Consider the following 26,715-nt stretch of genomic DNA (forward strand, 5'->3'; position numbering starts at 1 on the left):
TTTTAATGTTAAGTGCCAGCAGTCTGGATCCACTTTGGTTTAGGTGGAGCCCATCCTTCCTGTATAGGCTCCCCCATTCCCAAAAGTTTCCTCACACTAAGCAAAAAAGGGTGACCATTTAAAAAAATCCATTTTAATAACATTACACATGAAATTTACATTGATTTTGTCACCACTCCTCTTTTCCAACATGGATCATATCGAAAAATATTTGCCGTTCCGTCTTTAGTTCTGCCATGGATTCCTTTTTTCTCACACTCTGTTCTAGGACAGACACTGACCCTGGCTTCAGAAACAGGGAAGAACTTATCAGCTAGAGAGAAATAGGAGGCAAACAGTCCAACTGTTACCCCAGCTAGTCAGTAAGTCCCTGAATTTTATGGACACGTTGCCTCCTTGGGCTGCTTTTGTTTTCTGCACTGTCTCACAGGGAAAATTTCTGTAAGAACTAAAATGCCACCTTTCCTCCAAAAACGGGATTGCATACAAGGGACCTGGTCCTGCAAAGACTTACTCACTTGCTCAGTGTTATGCTCTGTGACTAGTCCCATTGACTTCAACAGGGCTTCCCTCAGTGCACAGCATTAAGCATGTGCTTGCATTAGTCTTTCCAGGATTGAGTGGATAGACTCCGATCCCGGTAACATTAGATCCGTGGGAGTAGGATTAAACCCACTGCTCTCGCTATATGACAGGGACCGGTCATTAAGACGACTGATTTTGGGTGCTTCAGTCTTTTGGTGCCCATCTTGAGAGGATTCAACTTTCGCAGGCCCTACTGACTTCAGCTGGAGCTGTGGGCACGCAGCACTAATGAAAATTAGGCCCTAGGGGGGTCTCAGCTTGGGCACCCTAAGTTAGTGGCACCTTTTGAAATTGTTGGCGTTAACCTTTTCAGCCTTGTATATGACCTTCTAGAATGGTTTCCAGTTCAACCTGTTATTAAATATGAAATATAAGGGCCTGGTTTTCAAAGGGTCGCAACCCAGCCTCTGATTTTGCACCAACAATCAACTGCAAGTGCAAAATTATGGAGGTAAATTAGCCCATTTAGACAGCCGGTTACCTGATTTCTTGGCACAATCAGCACTAAGGCCGAAGAGAGCCTAAGGGAGTTAGGTATGTCATTGAAATTCAGTGGGATTTGGGTGCCCAAATCCTTTAGACCCCTTGAAAATCTCAGCCCAAAGTACTTTGCCAACTAGTTCACAATCGCTTGCATAGGGGGTTCTCTATAAGTAGATTCACAGATTAGATCGCCTTCCTAGAAAGATGACTTATCACCAGAAGAATCAGATTTGCCCTTTGTGTCTCGCCCTATGTATTATGCAGTATGTTTATGAAGCTAAATTCTGCTACAGTGACTGTTCTGCTCGCTGGGCTGAACAAAATGAGTAGGCACCCTCATAGATGCTGGTTTTCATATACTACATAAAACAGAGCCCTGAAATACAGCAGAGCCTCTTACTGGAGCTCAAGGGCACTGTGTTGCATGAGAGACATCAACCTAGAAATGCATTAAAGTGCCAGTGGTAAGAGCAGATAGGAGGTTTATTGGTGATGAGAGATTGTGTGCGGTGATGGCTTCATTGACCCCAGATCTTCCAAGGATAGGCTGAAGGTTGTTTTTTTTTGGCTGGTGTATGAGGTAGCTGAGACTGGTAGCACTGGACTGGATGCAGCTGTCAGCAACCCAGCATTTCCTCTGTTGATTTCTCTCTCCTCTGGTGTATATTACTGACGGTTGGAGGTGGGACGTCATTGATCTAGCAACTTGTCGGCTATCTAGCAAGTGACAGGGCTGCTCAGCTCCCCAGGGGGCAGAGTTAAGGTGAGACACTGGGGAAAATATGGGGGATTCACCGGATGCCCAGTGCAGAGCACGTGTGCTTGACACACCTGCACATAGAGCCTCGCAGTAGCAGAACTGCTCCACAGTAGTGAGAAGCAGAGGATTAGGGGGTTTTAAAAGGCACAGGAGAAACGGCTGTTTGAGATGAGGAGTGCAAGGACTGGCCTGTATCCCAATTCATGCCCAGCAATGGGTTACAGACTCTCCTCCCTCCACCCCATCAGGAAGCAAAGTAGAAGCTAAGAGGTTATTTAGACTGTGAGCGCTTTGGGGCAGGGACTGTCTGCTATTCTTGGTTGGCTCTTGGGCACTACTGTGATGCACATGATCAATAAGTACGGTCTCCTGGGTCAAAGCTCCTCCCCCAGGAAGTTCAGCCACATTGGAGGTGGGTGTTCCTTTTTGCTGGTGGGAAGTTCTGTGTGTTAATTACACACTGGCCAAGGATTTCTGTGTGTGGCATAACCCAGTTCACAAGTGGCCTCCCTGGCCATCCGTTGAGTACCTCCAACAGAACGTGCTCAGTGACACAGCCCCATGTAGTGCGGCAGGAGAAGACAGCCCTACCTGCCTTTGGTTCGAACAGGCTTCTGGCGCCAGTAGGGACGGTGCTGTTTAAAGTCAAGTGCTGTGGCCTACTGCTAATGCCCTGTGCTGCCATGGAGTAAACTTTGGTTGATTTCCACCCCTGTGGTGGAGTAATGCAGGAGGCCAGGCACTCGGCAACTGGAGGGAAATGCTGTGGATCAATCACAACCTGTCCAGGTGACTGACGATTTGCGCCGATGGGCTCCAACCAAGGGGGCGTTTTGCTCAGCTAGGAAAACCATGGCCAAGTCATCTGATCCCAGCAGGAGGTGTGTAGCACAGAGGGTGGAAAGCAGGGTTATTCTCAGTCCTGGGCTGAGGATGCAGAATAACCTGCCTTTCCTGGAAGCAGTAGATACACTTTCCTAAGTGGTAAATCAGTCAGCAGTTTGTGCTCCTTGTGCAAGTTTGATTGAGTCTGTTCCTCTCCTTCGACAGGCCAGAGCAATTCAGTTCAGAGATGAGTCACTGAGCGGTAGGAATGTCACCACAAGCTAAGCCGGCGCTTGCTTTGGACAGTAAACGAAGCATAGACTGGTAAAGAGTGTTTTGGAGTTCCTGGCTTGTGTACCCAGCCTGTGCAGTTTAACCCACTTGTGACTCCTTCAGAGGCCAGTTTTTGCGGCGATCCAATCCCGATAGTAAGTCACTCGTGTGTAGACGCCAGGTTTATTTTTTTTAGCACATTCGTCTCCCCAGCTCACTATTCCAACAAGGAACCAGACTCCTCTTCTATCTTCAGTGACCAGAGGGCCACCAGAATCACCCTACAGGGGAGAGAAAGGTGGAATTCAGCAGGAAGGAACTGAGAGCAAAGCAGGGGGATTTATTTAAATATTAAAGCAAATCTTAAAGCCAATTGTTCAAATTCGTTTACTACATAAGTAACATCACACTTGCGAATAAGGTCACAGGCTGCTGGCTGGTGGGTAAGTTATTTCTGGTATTCCGGAAGGACTTTTTCTACCAACTTCGCTGATAGAAGCTGTATCTTCCCCTCTCAGTATATGCAAGGTGAGCAGAGGAGCTATGTATTCTTTCATCCTCTGGCGGGAAACTTACTCCAATAGTGTAGTGTCATTTTATCTTTACACAACAATAAATGAAGAAACCAGACAGGCACACCGGGGCCCAGATAATTACGTAGATTGAATACACACAACGTGCAAGCCTTGGCTACATATACACGCGGCTGCTCTGGCCCGGTTCTATTGGCTTCTAAATCATGTAATACAGTGAGCTCCACCGGAGGGCTCACAAACTATTTTAAGGGATATTACCCTACTCCTAGCCCCTAACACGTGCCTTTTAGGAGTCAGTTAAAATCCCAGCTTTGAAATGGACTACGTCATTCACTTAGCCCAACATTTTCAAATCTAGCAACACAGAATTAGTCTCCTACCTTAGGCACCGAAATGGAAGAGACCCGTTTTTCAGAAGTGCTAAGCATCCAGAGCTCCTTAATGTAGCAAACCGGATGGTCTCGTGCCCTCTGTGAATCCATCTACTTTTACGTAGATGCCTAAATACCAATTTAGGGCCAACATTTTCAAAAATAGCAGCCTAAATTCAAGCTCCTGTATCCTTACTGAAGTCGTTTAATAGGTGACGTGATTTTCAGATGTTCCTAGCACACAGCAGCTATTCTTGACTTCAGAAGGAGCTGTTGGGTACTCAGCACTTTTGAACATCAAATCAACTACTTAAGTGTCTAAATAAGGCTTTAGGAACCTAAACGTAGGCACTGAGGTTTGAAAATCTTGACCTGATGGCCCTTTCCCTCTGCATTGGTTTCCCCATCTGTAAAAGAGGTGTACGAATTCATACTGACCTAGCCTACAGGAGCACTGTGAAGAGTCAATTAATGTTTATGAGCCTTTTGACAATTAAACAGGGTAAATATTTTTGTAATTATCATAACTAGCCAAAGTGAATCCATTTAGGATAAATGAAATAAGTCCTCTCAAACCAGTCAGCTAGCCTGTGGAAATTCACTGCTGCAGAAGGTCTTAGAAGGTCAACTACTGTAGCTGGAATTATCAAAGGACTGGGTAATTCTATGCCCAGCAATAACACCTGTTTCCATGCATGCTTTAATAAAGGTAAATTACGCCCACACTCCAAATTGATCACCTGCCAGGGGGACAGGAATTAATTCATTGGTTCCCAATATAACAGTGGTCAGATCAGCCAATCTTATATAATGGGCTAGCCCCAGGATCCCCAAGTGAATGCCAGTATTTATTCATGTAATTACAAACTTAAAATACGTGTTTTAGATCGCAAGCTCTTTACGGTTTGGCCCCTATCATTGAATGGGTTTCTCTAGCGCCTGGCAAAATGGGGCACTGATCTTAACTGGAACTCCTGGGTACCACTGTCAGCCCAATACTAAAAACGGAGGGTGGGATTTTCAAATGCACTCAGCCCTGGCCTAGCTCTGCTCCTGCTGGCGCCAATGGGAATATTCTCATGGACTCAAGGGGTGCAGAGCTAGGCCAGCACTAAATGCATTTGAAAATCCTGTTCTAAGCTGCCCTCCTAACAGCTGCAGCTAATCCAGCATTGGTGCATCTACCCGATCACAGAGTACACTGCACTGCAAACTGGAATGTGCAGGGGACGATGATCCTCAATGTTACTCAGACCCACAGGAAACGGAGATGCCGCTGTCGATTGTGAGAAAGGCATTAAACAGCCTCAGTAGAAATCAACCTTCACTGCATTTATTGAGAAGATGGTCAATGTCATTGTGTGTCTACCTCAAACATATGTTGGTGAAACCTTTATACCTATCACACCCTCATGTATATACTCTCTCTTATGTGTGTGTGTATATATATATATATATATACACACACACACACAAATTATACACACAGGGCCAAAGCCTCACCTGCTGTAAATCAGCCTAGGACTGCTGAAGTCAACGGAACTATGCTAATTTACACCATCCGAAAATCAGGCCCCTACAGTTTTGTCATTACAGTTGTTCAGGGTACATGCCCCATGTTCACTATTGCAAACCCCCACCCCATGGGCGTGCACAGGAATTTAAATCTGAGCCCTATGGGGGGGGGCACAGAAGCTCGCTCCCCCCTCCACGCCTCTGCCCGATCTTCCCTCCCTCCACCCTGCCCCAGCCCCGGCCAGAGCTCAATCTTCCCTGCCTCCGTGGCCCTGGGGCCGGAGAAGTTCTGTGCCTCCAATGATTACGAGGGGGGGGGGCTGCTTGCCCCCTCTTGAGCACATCCCTGCCCCACCCCCTTATAGTCTCCTATTTCTTTCTTTGCGTCATCCCTGGATTTTTACAATCTCCAAAAATTGCAATCTGCTATCATGGGTCTCTTTGGTGCAGATATAAGTAATGTGCTCTGAAGTTGTGGATTGTAATAGACTACCCCTTCCCTCCCCAGCTCCCACAGGAGCTCTGTAAATCAGAACCCTGAGCTGGACGCCGGTGTAGTCTGTTAAAATGTGTGTGTTCAGAGACCACCAGGCGCAGGGAAGTATCTGTCTGCAGTTCTCACGCTGATCAGTTCTCCGCATTGATATTAGACCTACCTGGCAAGCATCTATTTCCCCCTCCAAGTATCCAGCACACACCATCCCAGGTGCGATGGCCCCATTGTACACTTCTGCTCTATTGCAAATGTTCGTGTCTATGATCTTCACTTCCGCTTGCCGGAGATTATTAATGCTTGAACCTAAAATGGGAAAAAAAGGATTTAGAATTTACAAATGGGTTCTACAAGCCAAGGCCTGGGGGGAGCAGGAGGAACCAACAAATGCTCAGCTTCCATTTCAGCGCCTACAGGAAGTGGCCAGGTTGACACTTTGGGAAGAGAACAGTTTATCCTCCTTCGGCCTCTCACTTGCCCCAAACCCAGCTGCCTCTTCAGCATCCATCCCCACAGGGTGCCTTAATCCAAGTCCCCCACCCCATTCATTTTTTGACCTCACCCCTCTAATATAATGGACCCAGGGATTTCTGGTGCCGAGGTCCCAGCTGTGCACTGTGGGGAGTTAATACATGTCTGTGAGATCAGAAAGCCCCAATGAGAATATGGTTTTGGACAATCCATGATTACAGCGAAAGTCTAATATAGGTATAGGCTCCAATTCAACAATGCTCTTAAGGTTTAGCGTTAAGTCCCACTGATGTCAATCTGTCTTAAAGTTAAGCATGTGCTCAGTGGTTAAGTGAAGAGAACTTCTAGGGCAAATTTAAAGGTTCTGGAAGATAGATAACACCAAGCCGATGCCAGATATATAAACAAAGGCAATGGGACAGAAAGGAAGCTGGTGACTGAATGCATGAATGAAATGTGCTTAGCCTTGCTAATGGCATAAACAGCAACGGGGGACTCTTTTCTCATCCTTGCACTAATGGCTTGCAGCTCTGCCATGTCCCAGAAAATGCTGAATACAATGAACTGAGCCAACCTGTATATAACACACAGATGCTCAGCCTGGTAATTGATTTGAAGGTCGGACGGGACCGTTCTGATCACCTGGTCTGACCTCCTGTAAAACTTCACCCAGTGACTCCTGCAGTGGAAAGAATTATTCTTTGAGCCCAACAGCTGCTGGTCGAGCGGAGGTGTCTCGTTTAGAAAGATATCCAATCCCGATTTAAATCCTTTGTGTCAGAATGAATGTCCCACTTCCTTTGGTAAGCTGTGCCAATGGCTAATTAGCCACCAGACTAATCAGATAAGAAACCACGTTCACTTGCATAACGAACTGAAAATGAACTAAAAACATAACGTCATGGGAGGGCTCTTTGAGGAGACACTCACCTTCATTCTGTAAAGCGCCCCATCCCGTGACAAAGCAGGTAGTGTTATGTGGGAAGACGTAAAATTCCTCGGGGAGACAGACCATGCGTATGACATTTGTAAATTCCACGGGGGAGGAGAGCTGCACAACAGCGATGTCATAATTGTGGGTTTGAACGGCATCAGTGTATTTTTCATGAACGATGATGTTGCGGATGGATCTTCTGCTATGTGGAGGTCTTATGACAGTTCCAAAGCTAGCCGTCCACCTACTGGGATTCTGTTGTCTGAAAGAGATACAAGATTAGATCACAGGCATACACAGACAATTTTTCAAAGAGCTCAGCTCCCAGTTAGGCACCCAAATGCAGGGCTACATGTGTTGGGAAGCACAGAGCTTGGCCAGAACACTGCTGTGCTCCAGCAATCCCCTGAGGGATGTTGCCAGCTGGTATAAGTTAGAACAGCCCCAAGGTTGCTCTAACTTGCACTGGTGGCTGAACTGACACCGAGCAGCCCGAGGGCTGGGCGGAATTGAAAGGTAGAATACAGCCATCTTTGACTTCCACCACCTCTCAGGTCTCTCCCCAGGCACAGCTCAGACCCAAACTGAAGGATCAGAACCTGGATACATTTAGGGGTTCTGTTTTGGTTCCAAATGTCACAGAATTCCAGATTGGTGTCTGTAAGGGCACACAGTCTTTTACAGCATCCTCTCTCCAAGCTGAGATCTTACCCTCTAAAGCAGTGAGCTGCAGTTATAAGCCACGTGTTACTGATCAGCGTTGCACCGCAGCGGTGGATACCGCTCAGCTGAAGACTAGCCTGCCATGGCCACTCGCCAACCTGGGCAGAGATGCCTCCCGTTATTCTGTTTGTGTAGGAAAGCGATTTACTTGTTCGTATCCCACAACCTATCAAAGAAAGGACCGACTTAGCTGGACTGCTCCCCAGGAAAGAAAGACAGGCTTTTGTTTGGTGTATGTTCCCAGCATGCTGAACACAAATGGCTGCTTGCATTTTGTTAGTTATAACATAGCTGTCATCAAATGAACAGCATTCAGATAAACAGCTGCACTGATATTCAACCACAGTCACACAGGGTGAGATTTCACACACACACACACACACACACACAATATTAGGCACACAGAAGACATACATAGTCAAGTATAATGACAACAAAAACCAAACAAACAATCTTAAAATAAGAATGAACCAAAATATATTGTATTTATAATTATGCCATTTAAATAACCACCCCACCCCTTGTATCTAGATATAAGCAGAGTCAGGATGAGCTCTACCCTGACATCTGGTGGCGAGTCATGGTGGGTTGTGGAAAAGAACTTCAGGGGCTGATCTCATTTGCATAGGCACACACAACCCCTGCCTAGATGGTCACTTTGGCTGCTGTAGGAGCCCCAGTTTCTCTGTTAGTGGGGCAGAAATAAACTGTTATTATCCTGATTATGTGAATCAAGGACAGTTGAACTGTACTTGACCTTTTGTTATGAAGGAGGGACTCACCATCAACTAAGCAGCACTCGCTAGGCAAGGGTCATGGGTTCCAAAACTCAGTGAATGGAGAGAGGCTGGGGATAGGTATTAATATTTGGTGGCATAGGCCCCCTGGTGAGGGCCTTACATGCTAATTGCACTTCCTTCTCTCTCCACTGTGGAATATCAGAGCTAATTTTGATTCTATTAGGAGTCTAGTTACAGGCTGCTGAGCTGAATTCACTTTGGGCTAATGGTGCACCAGCACTGAGGCTCCCCTACTACAAGCTGAAATCACAAAAGAGCTAAACTTACTAAGAGCTGAAATCACTGAGCGTTGTGTTAAGTAGTGGGGGAGCCTGAAGATATGTTGCAGAGCAGTTTGTGGGACGGCTGGCAGAGCAGAGCGGCTGATGGAGCAGAGCAGTTTGTGGGATGCCTGGAGCAGCTCATGGGGGCAGCTGGTAGAGTGGATTCCCATGGAGAGGTGGGGCAATCAGCTTTCAACCACGTAAGGTGCCCCTTAACCCCCCCACCCCCATCTCCACCCAGGTTGGGAGGCAAAACTCTGCCATCTCTGGGGCTGCCCTGACCAAGGACAGAGACTTTTGGGTCGTTGGACTTTTGGGACTTAGGGTGATTTTGGGTTTCTGGACTCAAGGACCAAAGGGAAAGGACATGCCCCAATTTGCTTGGGGTGGGTTTTTTGCTCATGGGTTGTGTTATGAATCCTGTTGGTGGTGTTTCCCCAACATAATGCCACATTGTTTCTCTCTGTTATTAAAAGGCTTTCTGCTACACTCAGACTCTGTGCTTGCGAGAGGGGAAGTATTGCCTCTTGGAGGCGCCCAGGGGGGTGGTATATATTTGTCCCAGGTCACTGGGTGGGAGCTCGAGCCGGTTTTGCATTGTGTTATTGGAATGGAACCCCTAGATACTGAACCCGGCCCTTGTTGCTGCCAACTCTGACGGGCAGAAGGGTTACATAAACATATTAATCCTCCCATCTAGCTGCATAAGGAAAAACACCATTATTATTATAAATAATGAGAAGATCTCTTAAAGAATAGTAAAAACATTTAAAAACTAAATACATATCTAAATGATAACCCAGAAGTAAAACACAATTGCAGGTAGGATTAATCTGTACACATGGATTTAACCAAAATAAGCTAAACTCCATCTATTATTGCCCATTTCCTGTAAGGTCAACATTTGTCTGGAGGATGTAATAAATATGGATTTTTGTAGAGATCTATTAAAGTATATTTTGTACAACAGATTGTGTCAGGTCTAGAACTGAGCAAATAATTGATTTTTAGATTTGGGGACTGAACTAAATATCCACTTCGATGAGAAACAAAACCAAAATATTTTCAAAATTTTTCATCAACTCAAAAGATGTGTTTGAATCAATAACAGACCTGAAATGTTTTTGTCGATTCAAAACTTTTATTTTTAGTTTTTGTTTCAATTCAGCGGATTTGGGGGGGGGGGTTGGTTTTGGTTTGGGGGTGGGGAAAGAGGTCTGACAAAAGTGGGAATTTTCTGAAATATTTTTATGATTCCTATGCATGCCTCAGTTTGCCTCTGTACTTTGCATTGCTACCGAATGGCTACACAAGAGTTAAAAAGCTGTTCTTGGGGCAAAGCAGGAGACATAAAGTGTTATGTCATGTAACAGTCTGGGGTGGAATAAGTGGGTCGGTAAAGGACTGGCTGAAACCGACACATATCAATGGCGGGTTCACAAAGATAACAGAAGCCCCAAGAACTGAGCAATTGACACTTATCCAAGGGATGCCCTGGCAGGTGGAACTCAGCATAGGCCTGCAGGAACTGGACAGAGAAGTGTCATGGGGCTGAGATAAGGGTTGGCTTTTGGGAGAGAGACGGCAGCTCTCACTCGGGACTGACAGAGAGAGATGGCAAGCCAGAAGGACTCCCTGGCAGCTTTGCTGGGTGGAAAGCTGGCTTGGCCAGAATGGACTCTGTCTATTTCTCCGTGCTAACCTAAGGACTTGCCAGTGCTGTGTTCGAGGTGACTAATAAATCCTACTCTGTTTTGAAAAGGCTGCCTGGGGTCACTGCAAATGTTTGCTGAGGTGCACTGGTCCCTGAAGAGTGTGAAAGTCTCAGACCAGGAGTCTATCTCAGCTGGTCTCGCTAGGCAGAGCTCATGATGTGGGGCAGGAGGGATGAGCCCAGAAGCTCAGTCTCTGAGGTGGTGAGGCCATGTGGCCAACCCTTGTGGGTCAACCGCCTGGCTGACTGACAGGTTTCCTCCAAAGGGCTATTTAAAAGCTGGCTGTAGCACAGATCCGGTGGACGGAGTTCACCCTTTTTGCATATTTTCTTAATTGCCCAAATTTGAATTTGAAATGCCATTTCAAGATGAAAAGTCAGAACAAAACAACATTCTGAAATGAAACATTTCTTTGAATTTTTTTCCCATTGTTTTCCCAGCCACAAGTATTTGTTGACCCAAATTCACAAATAATTTGGGAGCACGGGGGGGGACGGGGAGGGGCTGGAGGGAAGGGCATTTTTTGAAAAATGCCGAAAATGTTGAAAAATGCCGAAAATCGGTCAAAAATGTTTTGCCCAGCTCGAGTCAGGTCACGTTTAGCTTAAAATTCAGGTGTTATAAGAGCACGCCTTTGTAAAATGAACAGGAATGTTTCCATTATGGTTTTTTAAATGGAAATTGCAAAAGAACTCTTATTAAACTGTGTCTGTAACCTTAGTACTGCAGCCTTGTGCTAGTACAGGATAGCCAGATGGTGGAATTGAATGGAACCCAATTCTAAAGAAGAGTGAAACTGACTAGTCTATCTCCATTGCCTAAGCTTAGCAAAAGGCAAAAAGCGACGTAAATTAGATGCTTAATGTTCTTTGGGTTTAAATCCTATCGGGAGTCCTGAGTAATTGATGTAAAGATTACGTCTAAGTGCCTGACTTGGCCTTCTGTACTCCTGGAGTGCTAGCTAACTCTGCAAGTCATTCACTAGTAAGCTCTATGCCAACTGCAGAGTCACGTACTGCTCAACGGGAGTGAAGTCAGGCCCCAGAATAAACTACTGCTCACAGACATTGTCCCTTTAAACTTATGCCGGTAGAAACGCCTGCCTGAGGCAACAGAAGGCTCTTGCACCATATTGTGTAGCCAGAGGTAACCCTGGGCAGAGACGCTTTCAGCAACAGTCTCTGTACAGTATGAAGATGGTGCCAGAGCTCCGTCAGCCAGTGGTTCAGACCAGAGACCCCCTCTCCAAGTACCACAATAGGCCTGCCTTGCCGAGAGGCACCGGGGTGCAAAGAATGGGGCACTGAACTAGACAAGCGTTCAGGTGACCTGGGTTCTAGTCCCATCTCTGCCACTTACCTATTGTATGACCTAAGTCACTTTACCTCTGTTTCCTCTCTCTCCTTGTGTCGACACAGACAAAGACCTGCCTCTTACTCCGTGCTTGTACAGCACCCTACACACTGGGGCCCTGATCTCAACTAGAGCCTTTAGCCCCTGCTGCAATACACAACAGCAACAGGGGTCTGGGTGATCCCCAAATAAAAGCTATGACCTCAGCCTTTTCTCTGTGACCTGTGTAAAGGCCTGGCTTTCTCTTCCTCCCCAGTGAAGCTATATTTGGTCCCACATCCTCTATGTCTAAGTGTGTCCCCTGAACATCACCTTTCCCATTGTCCCCCAGACCTCAGTCAGGTACGGTATGCTGCGGGTCAATGCCCAGGGTGGAATGCTGACATCGCCAGAGCACGCATCAGCACCGGTTACGTAAAAGCTGCCAGCCCAAGCTGAACTGGGGCGGCGGGGCCGAGGTTGGTCACTCTGTCCTCGGAGTCACTGCTCAAGGCTTGACTGAGAGTTCTCATTGAACCGAGAGCATATGCGGCACTAGCATCAGGGAGATGCATTATCAGTCCAGGGTGAGCACAAAGCCCTTCACGAAACCAGAGTGCTCTGCCTGAAAGAAGACATCGAGGCCTACCGCTGTCACTGGGGGCTGCACCTCTACCACCGGGAGCAGGAATGGGTCTGGGGCAATCGGAGGCTTCAGTCAGTTGCTCCTGGAGGCTGGTAGTATATCGGGTGAGAAGTGGGATGCTCAGCGCTTTGCTGGCAGTAATTACAAACCAGGGAGGAGCTGTGTCAACCACCAACAGGGTATGCACCGTGGCAAGCAGGACTTCAAAGCCTTGGGCCCTCCAGCCATCTCAACGCATAAGGTCTAGCTGACACCTTAGGACGTGCCAGCGTGAGCAGCGTAGATCCAGCAAGCAGCGTATATACAGATGCTCATGGCTGGATCTGCAGATGTGCTCAGTACCCAGAAGCTCTTATCAGCATCTACCTGGGACTCAGAACTGTGGGCAACTCCCCCTACAGGGAGGAGACCATGTCGACATTTGTGAACCAATCTCAGAGCTGTCTGGTCCTTTTCGAGGCAGCCGTATCTGTTCAGGAGAGGCGCAGTCCAGTCTGCATTTGGAACTGGAGCTGGCTGGGAATTTTTCAGTGAAACTTCTTTTCCTTTGGAAAATCCTGATTTGTTAAAACCAAAACGTTCATCAGGGTGTTGTCTTAGGTCCAGGATGGAATTTCTATGGGTGTGAGACACGAACCCCATCACCACTCCAGAATAACCAGGGGCATGATGTTTAGAGCCAGGAGCAGCAGAAACTCCCTAAAAGTGTGTGTTGGGGGGCACTGGCATCCAAACTGTGGCCCCCACCCCTTCCCCCAAGATCCCGCCTTCCGCTCACTCCTTTCTGCCTCCTCTCTCCCATTCCTCACCCTTACGGACAGTAAAAAGTGGGAGGGCTATGTCTTCCCACTTTTAAAAGTGATGGGGCCATGACCCCCCGGCCGTCCCAGTTCCGGCACCCCTGAATAGGGCAGTCGGCTGGGATGTGGGTGACTCGGGTTCTAGTCTGTGCTCTGCCAGATATAGATCAGGGTCTTGAACCCACATCCCAAGAGAGTGCCTGGACCACCAGGCTGTTGGCTATTCTGGGGTGCTGCCCCTCTCATTTGTTTCTGAAAAGGTTCAAGAAGTCTTGGTTTCATTCCAGTGCAGAACAGGAAATCCCACACCATTTTCATGGGATGGGAAAACCATTTCTTGCTCAGCTCTATGGGGAACAGCTCTTGAAGTCAGAATATAAAACCTGTCCAGGCAGTACAATGCCATACAAAGCCGGGCGGAAGCCAAGGCTCCAAGGAGGAGCTGAAAATTCTCCGTACATCTGTGGTGGTGCTGTCATCAGCCTCAGTCAGCACGAACATGCAAGTCCCAAGGGCTGGGAATGCCCCTCTGGTGGACTGACCCAGCTGGTACCTATTGTCAAACCACTAAACAAGGTAGAGTTGTTGTGGGGAGCAAGGTGGCCGTGCATCTACTGCAGCCAGTTGTAGCTAATCAGTGGAGCTCCTTCACGACCAGAGTCAGAGAGGAACCAGCAGCTGGAGCAACAGGGGATTCCTCCACTCCACTTCAGGGATGGCGATGGATCCAGCAGTGGTAGGATAGCCACCTTGAAAGCTCTCACCTTGGTCACGCACACCAGCACGGTATGGTAGCTAGATCGCCGGACAGAGGCATGTTCTCCAAAGGCTAACCTCTGCAAAAGATAGATCCCTGTGGGGACAGATAGCTCCAGGCAGGTAGGTCCATGCCTCTCAGGGGAGTGTTCATGATGGCACCTCACCAGCAGGTGGCCTATGCCTCCACATATTTGTCTGAGCAAAACAAAAATACTTCCTTCCCCCCTCCCCCCCAACAAAGTTTTAGGAACAAACAAGCAGAGTGGCAGGCTTCCAGCACAGAGCGTTTCCCCAGGCAGCAGAAGGGAGGAGGGATGAACCAAGCAATCAAAGCAGCAGAGCAAAGGACTCTCCCACCATCACTGGGATGGGTGGGGAGTTATGAGCCATCACGGCTCTTACATACCATATCTGTTAGCTAGCTCAACAGCTCAGGACCAGGACCTGCATCCCAGCACGTACATGAGGCACAGTGCTGCGAATGGGATCTGTCTGCAGACACCGTGTCCTGAAAACCTGTATGACAGGTACGTCCATTCTTTTCCATTACTGCAGAGTCCCCGAGCTAGTAACTATGCACAATGGAGAATAAAACCTAGTATAGAACTGCGAAAAATGACACTGTTAAGTCCATGAATTGTGAACAGCTGGGAACTACTTCAACCATAGTTACTGAAATTGCAACACCCCACCTAACTACAAAGAGATGCACCAATAGTCTAACTACAATGCTGAATAATAATATGGCATAAAGACAATCAAGTCCAAAGGCTATGGGCTTGATGCAAAGTCAGTGGAGGTCTTTCCGTTGACTTCAGTGAGTTTTAGATCAGGCCCTATTGATGCAATGTATACCGTACATTTCCTAGCTAGGGATTCCTGCAAATAAATCCTTCACTTCTTGAGTCAGCAGGTACAAATAATATCGGTTACATCTGTCGTCAGAAGAAAATCAATCTCCCTGTCCCTCGTGTGATTATTAATGGCTAGTGTGACAAAGTTCCTCCTCTACCTTGGTGGGTCTTGCGCTTATTGGTGGATTTGCTCACCTCGGAGATTCACGGCAGCCCTCAGTTTGGCCATTTTCGTGAACCCACAGTCCAGGTTGACTCCTCCTGTGTCTGACCAGGAGCTGGGAGGTTTGGGGGGAACCCGGGCCCGCCCTCTACTCCTGGTTCCAGCCCAGGGCCCTGTGGAATACAGCTGTCTAGAGTGCCTCCTGGAACAGCTGTGCGACAGCTACAACTCCCTGGGCTACTTCCCCATGGCCTCCTCCCAACACCTTCTTTATCCTCACTATAGGACCTTCCTCCTGGTGTCCGATAATGCTTGTACCCCTCAGTCCTCCAGCAGTCCACGTTCTCACTCTCAGCTCCTAGTGCCTCTTGCTCCCAGCTCCTCACACACACACCACAAACTGAAGTGAGCTCCTTTTTAAACCCAGGTGCCCTGATTATCATAGAATCATAGAATATCAGGGTTGGAAGGGACCTCAGGAGGTCATCTAGTCCAACCCCCTGCTCAAAGCAGGACCAACCCCCAACTAAATCATCCCAGCCAGGGCTTTGTCAAGCCTGACCTTAAAAACTTCTAAGGAAGGAGATTCCACCACCTTCCTAGGTAAGCCTGCTTTAATTGATTCCAGCAGCTTCTTGATTTGCTGCAGGTGTTCTAATCAGCCTGTCTGTCTTAATTGTTTCCAGAAAGTTCCTGATTGTTCTGGAACCTTCCCTGTTACCTTACCCAGGGAAAAGGGACCTGCTTAACCTGGGGCTAATATATCTGCCTTCTATCACTCTTCTGTAGCCATCTGGCCCGATCCTGTCACACTAGAATGTGCTTGGATCCTGTTTTTAAACACTACAGTTCGACTGGAACACTGAAGAATGGATCTAGGGCTGGGAGGCACTGAAAATATATGCCAGGGAGTAATTTTGGCTTATGTTTAGCAGAGATCAGGGCCCCATTGTGCCAGGCCCTGTACAAACACAGAAAGAGTCCCTGCCCCACAGACCTTAGGGTCTAAACAGACGAGGTAGACAGACTGGGAGACAAACGGTATTGTTATTATACACATTTTATAGGGAATCGAGGTCCAGAGAGATTAAGGGGAAGACTTACAGACTTACTCTCACACTTAACGTTAAGCATGGGGGTAGGCCTGTTGAGTGGATGCTGGGGAAGCCCTACAGTCAGAGGTTGGGAGGAGCAAAGGGCCATCTCTCCAGACCCCCTCTAAGGCCCAGGAGAAGAGGAAAGGAGCTAGCCAGCATTCTGGCATGAAGGTCACCCCCTAACACATCTAAACGACCAGGCGAAAGAGCAGCAATGGCAGCTGGGAGGAGCAGCAAGGACCAAGAAGGCCTCCTGACTCTTCTACGTGTCCAAGAGGCAAGAAACAGGACACTTTCTCTCTTTCATCAGCACTAAAGTCACCTGCCTTCTCTTAGGGGAGACCTCTCAGGAGCCCACAGCCACCAGGAGACACAAGCTTGTCACCGTGGAAAGCTTGTCCCTACTTCTTCCTAAACAACACAGGTCATCCCCTGTGGCTGAAATGGAGGTAAGTCCCCATGTAGACAATGCCTAGGTACTTATCTGGCCCCCCCATCACCCCTCTGTCCAAGCACCTAGTCCTACGAGCCCTACAGTGCCAACCCAGCTACAAGAAAGTGAGCTGATTTCTCTTCTGCCTCATGCATCCTCAACAGAATTGTTACCTGAATTTCAGCTGTGTAATCCCCTTTCCGGGTGCCAGGCTGATCTGCAGATTTTATAGCACAGTCAGTCAGAAGAATCGCCTTTCTGCTTGTAGACTGAGCACATGTCCTGTAGAAATCACGGAAACCCAGAAAGCATGGAACCCCACCATGACATGTCTCTAAGGACCATTAATAAACGGCTTGTACTTACAGTTGTTGAAAAGGTGTTCTCCATTTTCCTTCTTCATCACTGAAATGAAACACACAGCAGACAGTCAGAACAGCTCACACTTCCTGTCCCAGTTGGTCAGGGTGAATTTCCTTAAAGTCCTTGCGGGACATAAGTGATGATTGTTTTGGAGCGCTGCTGGGAGTATTGTAATAGGAGACCAATGAGCATGCCTTACTATTTGTGGGGATTTCGCAGTTAGTAAGTCTATTTGGGACTTGATTAGGCTACTGTGGGGTCCCCCAAGTACAAGCGCTCAGATAGTCACTTGGCTTGAAGAGCGGTCTTGGATGGAGTGTCTGTAAGTGCTGGTCTAAAGTAACCCTGTAAATGCAACCAGCTGCAAACACATTGTAAGGATAAGCATGGTATAAAACCCTAAATGGATTAGTTTAGACAAGATAAGGCTGGAAGTCACTGACATCACCATTTGCTGGATCCAAGTTGTAATCAGCTACTGATCTTTCTTCTAGAAAGTTTACATGCCAATCTAATGAACGGACACCCCTATTTGCTCTCCCTCATAATACTAGAGCAACAGGGCAATCAATTACATTAAAGGTGGCAAATTTAAAACTGATACAAGAATTCCCCCACCTCACACACATATAATGCACAATTAATCTGTGGAACTCATTGCCACATGATACCACTGAATCCAGGAGTTTAGCAGGATTCCAAAGAGGGTTAGAGCCATTTATATGGATAATGAGACCATGCAGAGGTATATTAGATAGGAAACATACATAAGGGACATAATCTCCTCTGATTCAAGAGATTAACTAACCACTAACTGCCTGGCATAAGGGGAAATTTCCCATACAGGCAGATTATTCCATAATGCTTTGTTACAGTAATTCTTCCTCTAGAGCATCTGATATTTGCCACTGTTGGAAACACGATACTGGGCTAGATGGATTCCTGACCTGATCCAGGGCAGCAATTCCTGTGTTCCTACAAGTTACACAATATGACTAGTGTAATTATCCTGACATTGTTTATGTTGAGGCCAGGATAACCAAGAAAAGCAACTGAAAGACAGCCACTGTACTTCACAGCTATAAAGCTGATCAGATTATGTCTCAGTGTTGCCATTTAAAAAGTAACCATTGCCTGTAATTGGATCATTAAAAAAACTTATCTGGTTGCATGCAACGTGTCAGCACAATTAGTTATTTAAACACCCTTGCCAACACCTCACCTCTCAGTATAAAAGGAGCATAATTCTCATTGTAAGCAATCAGATACCCATATGGGAGTGTTACTGTCCGGTGAGATGGAGAACTACACTCCAACTCATTAGGGGGGGAGTGAGGAGCAAATCTCACATGCTGGCCCAGTGGAGTCACCGGCTTCTCTGCTCCACATGCAAATGCTTCTTCTCTTCCAAGGAGGGCCATGAGGAAACCACGTTAACTGGGTCCAACTCCATTCCTTGGAGGCATTCCATCCATTACAACAGAATGGTGGCTGGCTGTCATCTTGGCCTGGGAAGACCCCAAGATCCAGCAAGCACGGAGTCTGACCCAGTGCTCCTGCATTGTCATGGTTACTCCTGATGCTTCCACATACCCATATGGCCTGTACCTATCTGCAAGGGATAGTCTAAAATAATGTGGTGATGAAGTGGGGTGGGTGACTCTAGCCCATTAGGGATTAAAGTATTCTTCTAAAACCCTTGATTCCTGTTACGAGGAGACATGCTTAGATGTGTATTGCTTTATCACAGGACGGAGGGATTGGGTGGCTCCAAGCATGGGGCTGGCTGGGAGTACGGGGAATGGCGGCACTTCATAATGGCACAGGTATTTACCTGTTCTTTCCACCCAGGCATTCACCCTGAACAGGGGGCGGTTCCTCCCCCACAGGAAGAAAGAATAAATAAAGCTCAGCCTGATTCACATGCCAAGACAAGAGCCTAATGTGTTTTTTGGAAGTGTCCTCAGCCTCCAGCAACACAACAGAGGGAGCAAGAAGAGTGGGAAACGGAGATCCTTAAAGTGACAGATCTGAAACATTTGTTCTGTCAAAATTATAACACCATTACTTCTAAAACCAATGGAAGATCTTGCTTCACAATGTATCTGCCTTAAGAATATTCTCTGAAAAGTATTTAAAAAACCAGCTTCTCAGATTAATCCTATTTTCCAGCTTTTCCCTAAAATAAAGGAATCTTCTCAGAGAGTACAAAATGGTCCAACTGCAACATTTGCTGCCTTCTGATAAGCGATCAATCAGACCCCCATGGGGAATATTACGGTTCACAGAGATCAAGAACTAGGCTACAAAACTCATTTAGTAGGGGACTGTCAATAAAGCAGGCGGGAAATTTTTTGATGAAATATTTTTAGATGAAAAATGCCAGTTTGTCAAAAACAAAGCTTTGTGGGACAGGGTCGGTTCTGGCAACTCTCCCACTGTGAACACTTTTGGAAAAAAGGGTCAAAATTGTCAAAAGCTTTTGCTTCAATATTTTCTAAAAACGAAAAATTCTGGTTTTCGGGTTCAAAATAAGTGTTTCAAAAAGTAAACTAATTAGACTAAAAAAAGAGGGGGGGGGAATCAAAACTGAAACCAAATATTTCAATTGACCCAAATCCAACTCTTTTTGTTTGTTTACCAAAATCTGAGATTGACTCTTCATCCTGATTCAAGATAGGAAAATGTTTTGAACTCTCAAAAAATATTCATTAGATGAGAAAACAGTTTCTTGCCCAGTTCTGTCAGATGATAACAGTGAGGACAGAAAAATAGGGGCCATTTTGTGGAATGCTGCCAGTTTTGCAACTTTTTAATAGTGTGACAGCTTTATATTTGGGCACCTGACCACAGAGTGGAGAAGTGACCTTTTATTCATTTGAGTCCACACCAAAATTCATTTTTCTTTGTGGCAGGCTGGGAAGGGAGAAGACAAAGGACACAAAAGCAACCTTCATTCAATATGGAGTTGGATTCTCTGGCTAACTGTGGGGGAAAACAAGTCCAGAAAGGAAGCTGCAAAACAGGAGACATAAAGTGAACCAACAGGAACGCTCTTCCAGAATTTCCTGCACCATTGGTTTAGAAAATTTCAAAGCAGAAGCAAAATGCTCTGAAAACAAAGGAACCTGGAGCCAGAGATTTTGCTGCTGTAAATCAGTTTAGACCCACTTACTTCAGTGGGGTCACACTGATTTATGTCTACTTAGAATCTGGCCCACTGACTTCAGTGGCATAAGGTAAAGTTGCATCAGCTGGAGATCTGGCCCATGTTTGTATCCTTGTTATAGCTTTATAGTACCCTTCCAGGTTGTCAGCTAATGAGGGTGACAGGGCTGTTTTGGGAAGAGGGAAGAAGGAAACAGCAGGGACTCACATCAGTGCTATAAAACAAATCACATTGCACAGAGGAAAGGGATGGCCTGAGCAGCAAAATCAAGGAGAAAAGGGAAAGCTCAAGAAACTTGCCTGAGAGTTTAAAAGTCGAGAGGTCAATTTCCAAGCCCCCTGTGTTTGTCTGCAGCCGCCTAAGCAAAATGCTCTTGATTCTTTCCGAGAAGGCCTTTCTGTTATCATTTGAAGCGAATTCAAAGATCAGCACAAGCTCTACCACCACTCCGCTGGCGTCTGGGCTGCAAACCGACATGACATTAAAGACCGAGGTGAGTGAGCATGTTTGCCACTTGTCTTCTCTTTCTACATGGCTTTAGTTTTCATTAGGTCCTCTGGGCCTTACCTGGGGACTGACACACAATAGAAGACAGGGGGATGGGAAGGATCTAAGCAGCTAGCAGGGGATTTTGACTGAGCTCATCCTGTCAGAGTGATTGGGGAGGTCAGTGGGAATCTTGCCAAGAACAAAGAAAAAGGCAGGGGCAAAGGATGATGTTAAGGAGAGCAACATCTGAGGGTGGTGGTGAGGGTGAGCTCAGCACACGACCATGTGGATCATGGTCACAGGGTGACATATGGCCATTGGAACCACGGAGTAGTAACCAGAAGAGGTTTGTGCCCGACAGCTCTGACTGAGGCATCTGGATTAAGTGTGCTGAAGGATGGAACTTCCACCACTTCCCTTACAGCCTAAATTCACCCTTTCCGAGTTTCACCCATTGCTCCTCAGCACTCCGTGGTTCCCCTCCTTCCTTAGTGACCATGCCCTGGATACGCTCCCCAGCCATTAGTCGGCACTGAATGAAGCTCCATGTACTTAACTCTTTCCTACTTTCCTTGAAAGCCAACCCCCCTCCAGAAACTTCACCACTTCTCTAGCTCAGCACTGAACTCCCTCCCAATTGTCAGTACCTGTGTGGTAACGAAGCACCTGGACACGCTATTCCCCCAGTACTCATACCAGTACCACATAGTGTCGTCTGTGCTATAGAGCAGCCATAGTCTGCAGCCTGCCTCTCCCATGACGCTGCCTCTGGGTAGGTCATTCAAACCTGCCTGGGCTTTTCTTGTTTTTGCACTGCTCTATCACACTGCATGCACCACTCCACTTATGAGCATCTGATATAAGGTTCACTGAACCCACTCCTGGGACATCGAGAAGAGAAAGATCCTGTTACTCTGGGCCACTTTGCAGAGCAATCTGGAGACCTTGAACTGGGTCAGGTCTCACTAGAGCTCTCTGCTCCTCTTGGGTCAAGCAGATACCTTAAGTGCTCAATCTTGGCTTCTTGGGGGTCAGTGACCATAAAGACACTGTTGTGGGAAAGACAGAGGCACTGGGCCTTCCTCTGACTCCCCCTGCCCTGCCCCCTGTGCAGACACTTATACCAGCTCAGCACGGCAGCCTTTCACACCCATTTTGCACAGGGGTAAGTGACAGCAGAACGGGCAGGGGGCAGCCATACCCCCAGCGACTGCAAGCCGCGGAATAGCCTCCAGGCCGGCATCTTGCTGCTAAAAAGTCCTGGTTGATGGCAACAGGATGTGTTTCCCCTGCCCTCCCGCTACCCCAGACTGGGAGAAAGGTTCATCCGAGCGAACCTCAAGTAGGAAACAGACCTGCTGAGGAAGAGAGCGGCATTTCATTTTACATACCGCAGGTTGACGACATGGGACCTGATGTATTTCTTATTGAAAATGGAGGCTCGAAATGTATTGGTCACCTGTTAAAAGGAGAGAAAATGTTTTTGAAACAATACATTCGGGTGTAACAGCAGCGCACTCTCAGCTAAGGCATTCTGTCTGGAGAGCATCCAGAATACAAGACTACAGTGCTCAGGCTCCTAACTCTATCAAAGCCCATAGATCAGGGGCGGGCAAACTTTTTGGCCTGAGGGCCACATCAGATTTCCGAAATGGTATGGAGGGCCGGTTAGGGGAGGCTGTGCCTCCCCAAACAGCCAGGCATGGCCTGGCCCCCAATCCCTATCCGATCCCCCCTGCTTCTCACCCCCTGACAGGCCCCCCGGGACTCCCACCCCATCCAACCCCAGCTCTCCCCTGACGGGCCCCCCTGGGACTCCTGCCCCATCCACCCGCTCCCTGTCCCCTGACCATCCCTGGACCCGAATGTCCTTCATTTGACCCAAGAGTCTTGCTTTCAAAGAACCATCCAACTGGCACGGTGCAGTCACAGCCTCCGGACCCCCGCCCCATCCAACCCTTCCTCTCATTCCTGACTGCCCCCCTGGGACCTCTGTCCCATCCAACCACCCCTTCTCCCTGTCCCCTGACTGCCCCCGGAACCACTGCCCCTGTGTGCCCCCTGCTGCCCCATCCAACCCCCCCTCCTTCCTGAATGCCCCGCCGGGACCCCTGTCCACATTCAACCCCGCTGTTTCCCGCCCTCTGACTGCCCCGACTTCTATCCACAGACCCCCCCGAACTCCCCTGCCCTCTATCCAACCCCCCTGCTCCCTGCCCCCTTACCACGCTGCCTGGAGCACCGGTGGCTGGCGGCGCTAGACCCGCGCTGCCCAGAGCGCCAGGACGGGCAGCCGCGCCGCCCGGCTGGAGCCAGCCACGCCACAGTGCAGCACAGAGCACCGGGTCAGGCCGCCGATGGAGCCCGCCACGCCACCTGCGCAGCACAGAGCACCGGGTCAGCTGCGCTGCCGCCCAGAGCATGGCGCCGGTGGTGCAGTGAGCTGAGGCTGTGGGGGAGGGGGAGCAGCGGGGGAGGGGCCGGGGGTGAGCCTCCCAGGCCAGGAGCTCAGGGGCCGGGCAGGAGGGTTCCGGGGGCCGGATGTGGCCCGCGGGCTGTAGTTTGCCCACCTCTGCCATAGATGAATGTCCTTCATCCGACCTAAGAGTCTTGCTTTCAAAGAACCATCCAACTGGCACGGTGCAGCCACAGCCCATTCACAGAGCTGACGAGGTTCACTGTACTCAGTTTAACCTCGTTCGAACACATCACAGAGTACAGGGGAGAGCGAGCGCGGTGTTCCCATCAATCCGGGCCTCCCCCCCGGCGGGTTAGTGAGTTAGGGGACGGCTGCCCTGAGCTATGAATTATGTGCTTTCCGCTCAACAGAAGAGCTTCCACGTGTTGCTTCTGTTCCCATATTCTCAACCGCGTACCCACCCCAGCAGCTGCGGAGAACATATTTGGCCAATTGGCTAGCATTTCATGCCCCCCTGGTTTCTGGCACTGAGATTCAATAGTGAGACACTGATCGGGACTGCACTGTCTAAGTATTCACACAGCACCAGTGTTGGGCTTGAGCCAAAACTCAGTGAAGCCAGTGGAAAGAGCCACACTGATTTCAACGGGCTTTGGATCAGGCCCTCAGTTCCCAAAGTGCTGTTCCAGCATGTCCCAGGCTTGCTGGAAACGAAGTGTTAGTAGCTGTTGTAAGAATACACACATTAAAGATTGTGAGGCACTTAAAGACTACTGAAATGGGGCCAGAAAAAGGCCTCAGACAGACAGAATGCCGTCCTTTCTATTGGATTATCTTAGCCTGCTTTATAAGCCTTAATGAATTAACCCTGTGAAGGAGGAATTATCATTCTCATTGCTTCCACTGGGAAACTAAGGCATGAAGGAATTGAGTGACTTGGGTCACACACCACGTGAATTCCAGAACCAGGAACTGAATGCAAATTTCCTGACTCTTAGCCCTCTTCTTTACCCCCAAGACTATCCTTCCCTTTGGATGGAGCCTGGACACTACGGCCTGGAGTAGAACAGCATCTCATTCCAGTCACGTAACCCAGGACTCTCAGGGACATTCTCTGGGGGAGAAAGAACAATTCTGACTTACCAGCATCTCGATGCTTGTGCTCAGGTCTCTGTATTCTTTTGAGGTGTGCTTGTCAAACTCACGGTTGTACTGGACATTAGTGATTTTAAAGGTCCCATTGTAAAAGTACATATCCTGATCTATAGAGGGAGAGAGAAGGAATGGTCAATGCCTAGGTTACCATTTGGAGATAGGTAGCATGGCAGAGCTAGGTAGCAGATGTCATGGCTCCCAGGCAGGCAGAACAGGACTCTGGGTTTCTGGTTCTAATCTCACTTATTCCACGTCAGTGGAGTTACATGGACTAGATCTGCAGCTGAGCTCTGCTCAGTGCTGTGGGCAAAGGGGGCTCTAAGCCACCTTTAGCTCCTCCAATCCTTGGGCAACCAGAGACTTGCTTTTGTCTTCAGTGTTAACCTGAAGGAGCCTTTAAGCTACTTGAAGGTAGGCCAGCTGCAATAGAGCCCTTAGGGACCACTCTGTCAGCCAGGGATTGGCAGCATACGAGGCACACCAGCCACATACCCGTTCCGTCCCAGCACAACCCTTCCCCTCTGCTCCATGCCCTGCTCTGGCATGTCCCTATCCCCAAGAGGGAGCAGTACAGGTAGCATAGAGCTGGCTACACCACCTTGGACTTTCCTGCGCAAGGCTCTGGTCCACAAAGGGGTAAAAGGGCGGATTCGACCCAGGGTATTGCATCTGAGCCTACAATGATTTCCAACTCTGAAGCAAGACAGCAGAAGGCACTGTGCATCACAGAACCAGAGCTACAGAGTGACTGGAGGCTTTCCCAGCCAGCTCTGTCTGCCACCCTCGACAGGATGGGCCACGTGCAAAGTTTATGAATTTGCAATCTCCTTTCAACGAAATGTTGCTCCTTTAGCTGAAGCAGTAGGGGCTTTTGCTTTTGGATCCAGACATCCTAGGTTCAGTCCTTGAAGACAACCCAGCCAGGGACATCATTACATAAAGCACTAAAATAGGAACATAATCCTCCAGTGGCTGGATGCTAGTAGACCTCGGACTTATTGTGATAACTGTCCATCGACCGCTCTACCTGGACCCCAGCAGAGGAGACAGAAATAGAATGGACAGAGACTTTAAATCCCTACTTTAGACAAATGGCTGGTTTTTAAGAGGTGTTTTTAGGAAAGTGCTAATTACACCCTTAGCATGGGATTAAAAGGTCCTAAGTGGGCTTACACCCTGGGGTGAATTCCATCCTTTGTACAACACACAAAGATCACAACAGTAAACTCCCAGCACGTACAATTCACCAAGACTGTCACGCTTACCAAAGAGCAAAAAATAGACAAGCAAACCGATGACTAGTGCCAGAAAGAACACGACTGCCAGAACAATAAGGGCTACCTTCCATGGTTCCAGAAGCTTCATTCTTGTGTCCAGCTGGGTCAGCCTAAGAAGGGGGGAGAAAAAAAAACCAGACTTTGTCATAACTATAATAATGATCCCTGAGCCGGACTGTCTGCGCAGGTAAATTGGCTCAGCTCCATTGACTTCAATGGAGTTACGCTGCTTTACCTGAGCTGGAGATCTGGGCAGTTACCTTCACACACCCCACCTTCTGACGGAATAGCAACAACACTGTGCTTAGCCAGGAGGATGGCTACATGGGTGCATTGAGCATTTCTGCACTCAGAGGAGGCATAAAGGAGGCTCCAGGCGCACATACTGTACCTTTCCTTTCAGGAGCTTTCTAGCTGACATGCACTCTGTAAGGCGCTTACTCTGGACCCAAAGGGCAGACAGGAAATGCTCATTTCCTACACCAAGTCTCTATTTTAGTAGTTTAAAAACAAAACAAAAAATATGCTTTTGTATGGTTTCCCAGCCTTTGTAACATTCGCCTTGTTCTACGATCACTCTCTGTTTATGTCCTATCCAAAGTTGTGGACACCCCATCCTCCAAGCTGAAACGAATATCAGGCAGTCCTGGATGCAGCAGAATGCTTTCAGCTAAACTCAGCTAAAGCAGGGAACTTGTAGCGGGAACTTGCTGGCCTTGCTGTTAGACATTACAGGAGGTGCCCAGAGAGCAAAATAATTGCCTTCTATACCCTAGGGCTGGGAGAGAATCCAGGCTCTGGGGGTACAATCCATGGAGAATGCTGAACACTCAGTCTCTACAGAGGCGCCAGCCACAAATACTGCTCACATAAGGGCCAGATTGTAGTTGGGACACAAGAGATTGGGAAGGTAAAAGGAGCCTCACCCCCTTGCTCAGGGGCCAGACCAAACTGCCTTCCCTTCTAGTGCCCTCAGGGATGCGAATCAGTCTAAAGGGGGACACAGAGCCTA

The 26,715-nt window shown here is 48.0% G+C and overlaps 1 protein-coding gene across 1 annotated transcript; it reads right to left on the reverse strand.

The window, feature by feature from the left end:
• Window positions 1-222: 222 nt before the first annotated feature.
• Window positions 223-24,586, reverse strand: LOC102935393 (transmembrane protease serine 11C). The gene is made up of 8 exons (XM_043545269.1): window positions 24,415-24,586; window positions 22,244-22,311; window positions 20,594-20,826; window positions 17,198-17,236; window positions 7,958-8,135; window positions 7,243-7,508; window positions 6,005-6,147; window positions 223-3,207 (listed from the first exon to the last, which is right to left on the reverse strand). The coding sequence occupies exons 1-8, from the start codon at window positions 24,523-24,525 to the stop codon at window positions 3,046-3,048; spliced, it is 1,200 nt and encodes a 399-aa protein (XP_043401204.1). The 5' UTR covers window positions 24,526-24,586; the 3' UTR covers window positions 223-3,045.
• Between the last annotated feature and the right edge of the window lie 2,129 nt (window positions 24,587-26,715).

The sequence above is a fragment of the Chelonia mydas genome, chromosome 4 (genome assembly GCF_015237465.2).
Source record: "Chelonia mydas isolate rCheMyd1 chromosome 4, rCheMyd1.pri.v2, whole genome shotgun sequence".
Classification (NCBI taxonomy): domain Eukaryota; kingdom Metazoa; phylum Chordata; order Testudines; family Cheloniidae; genus Chelonia; species Chelonia mydas.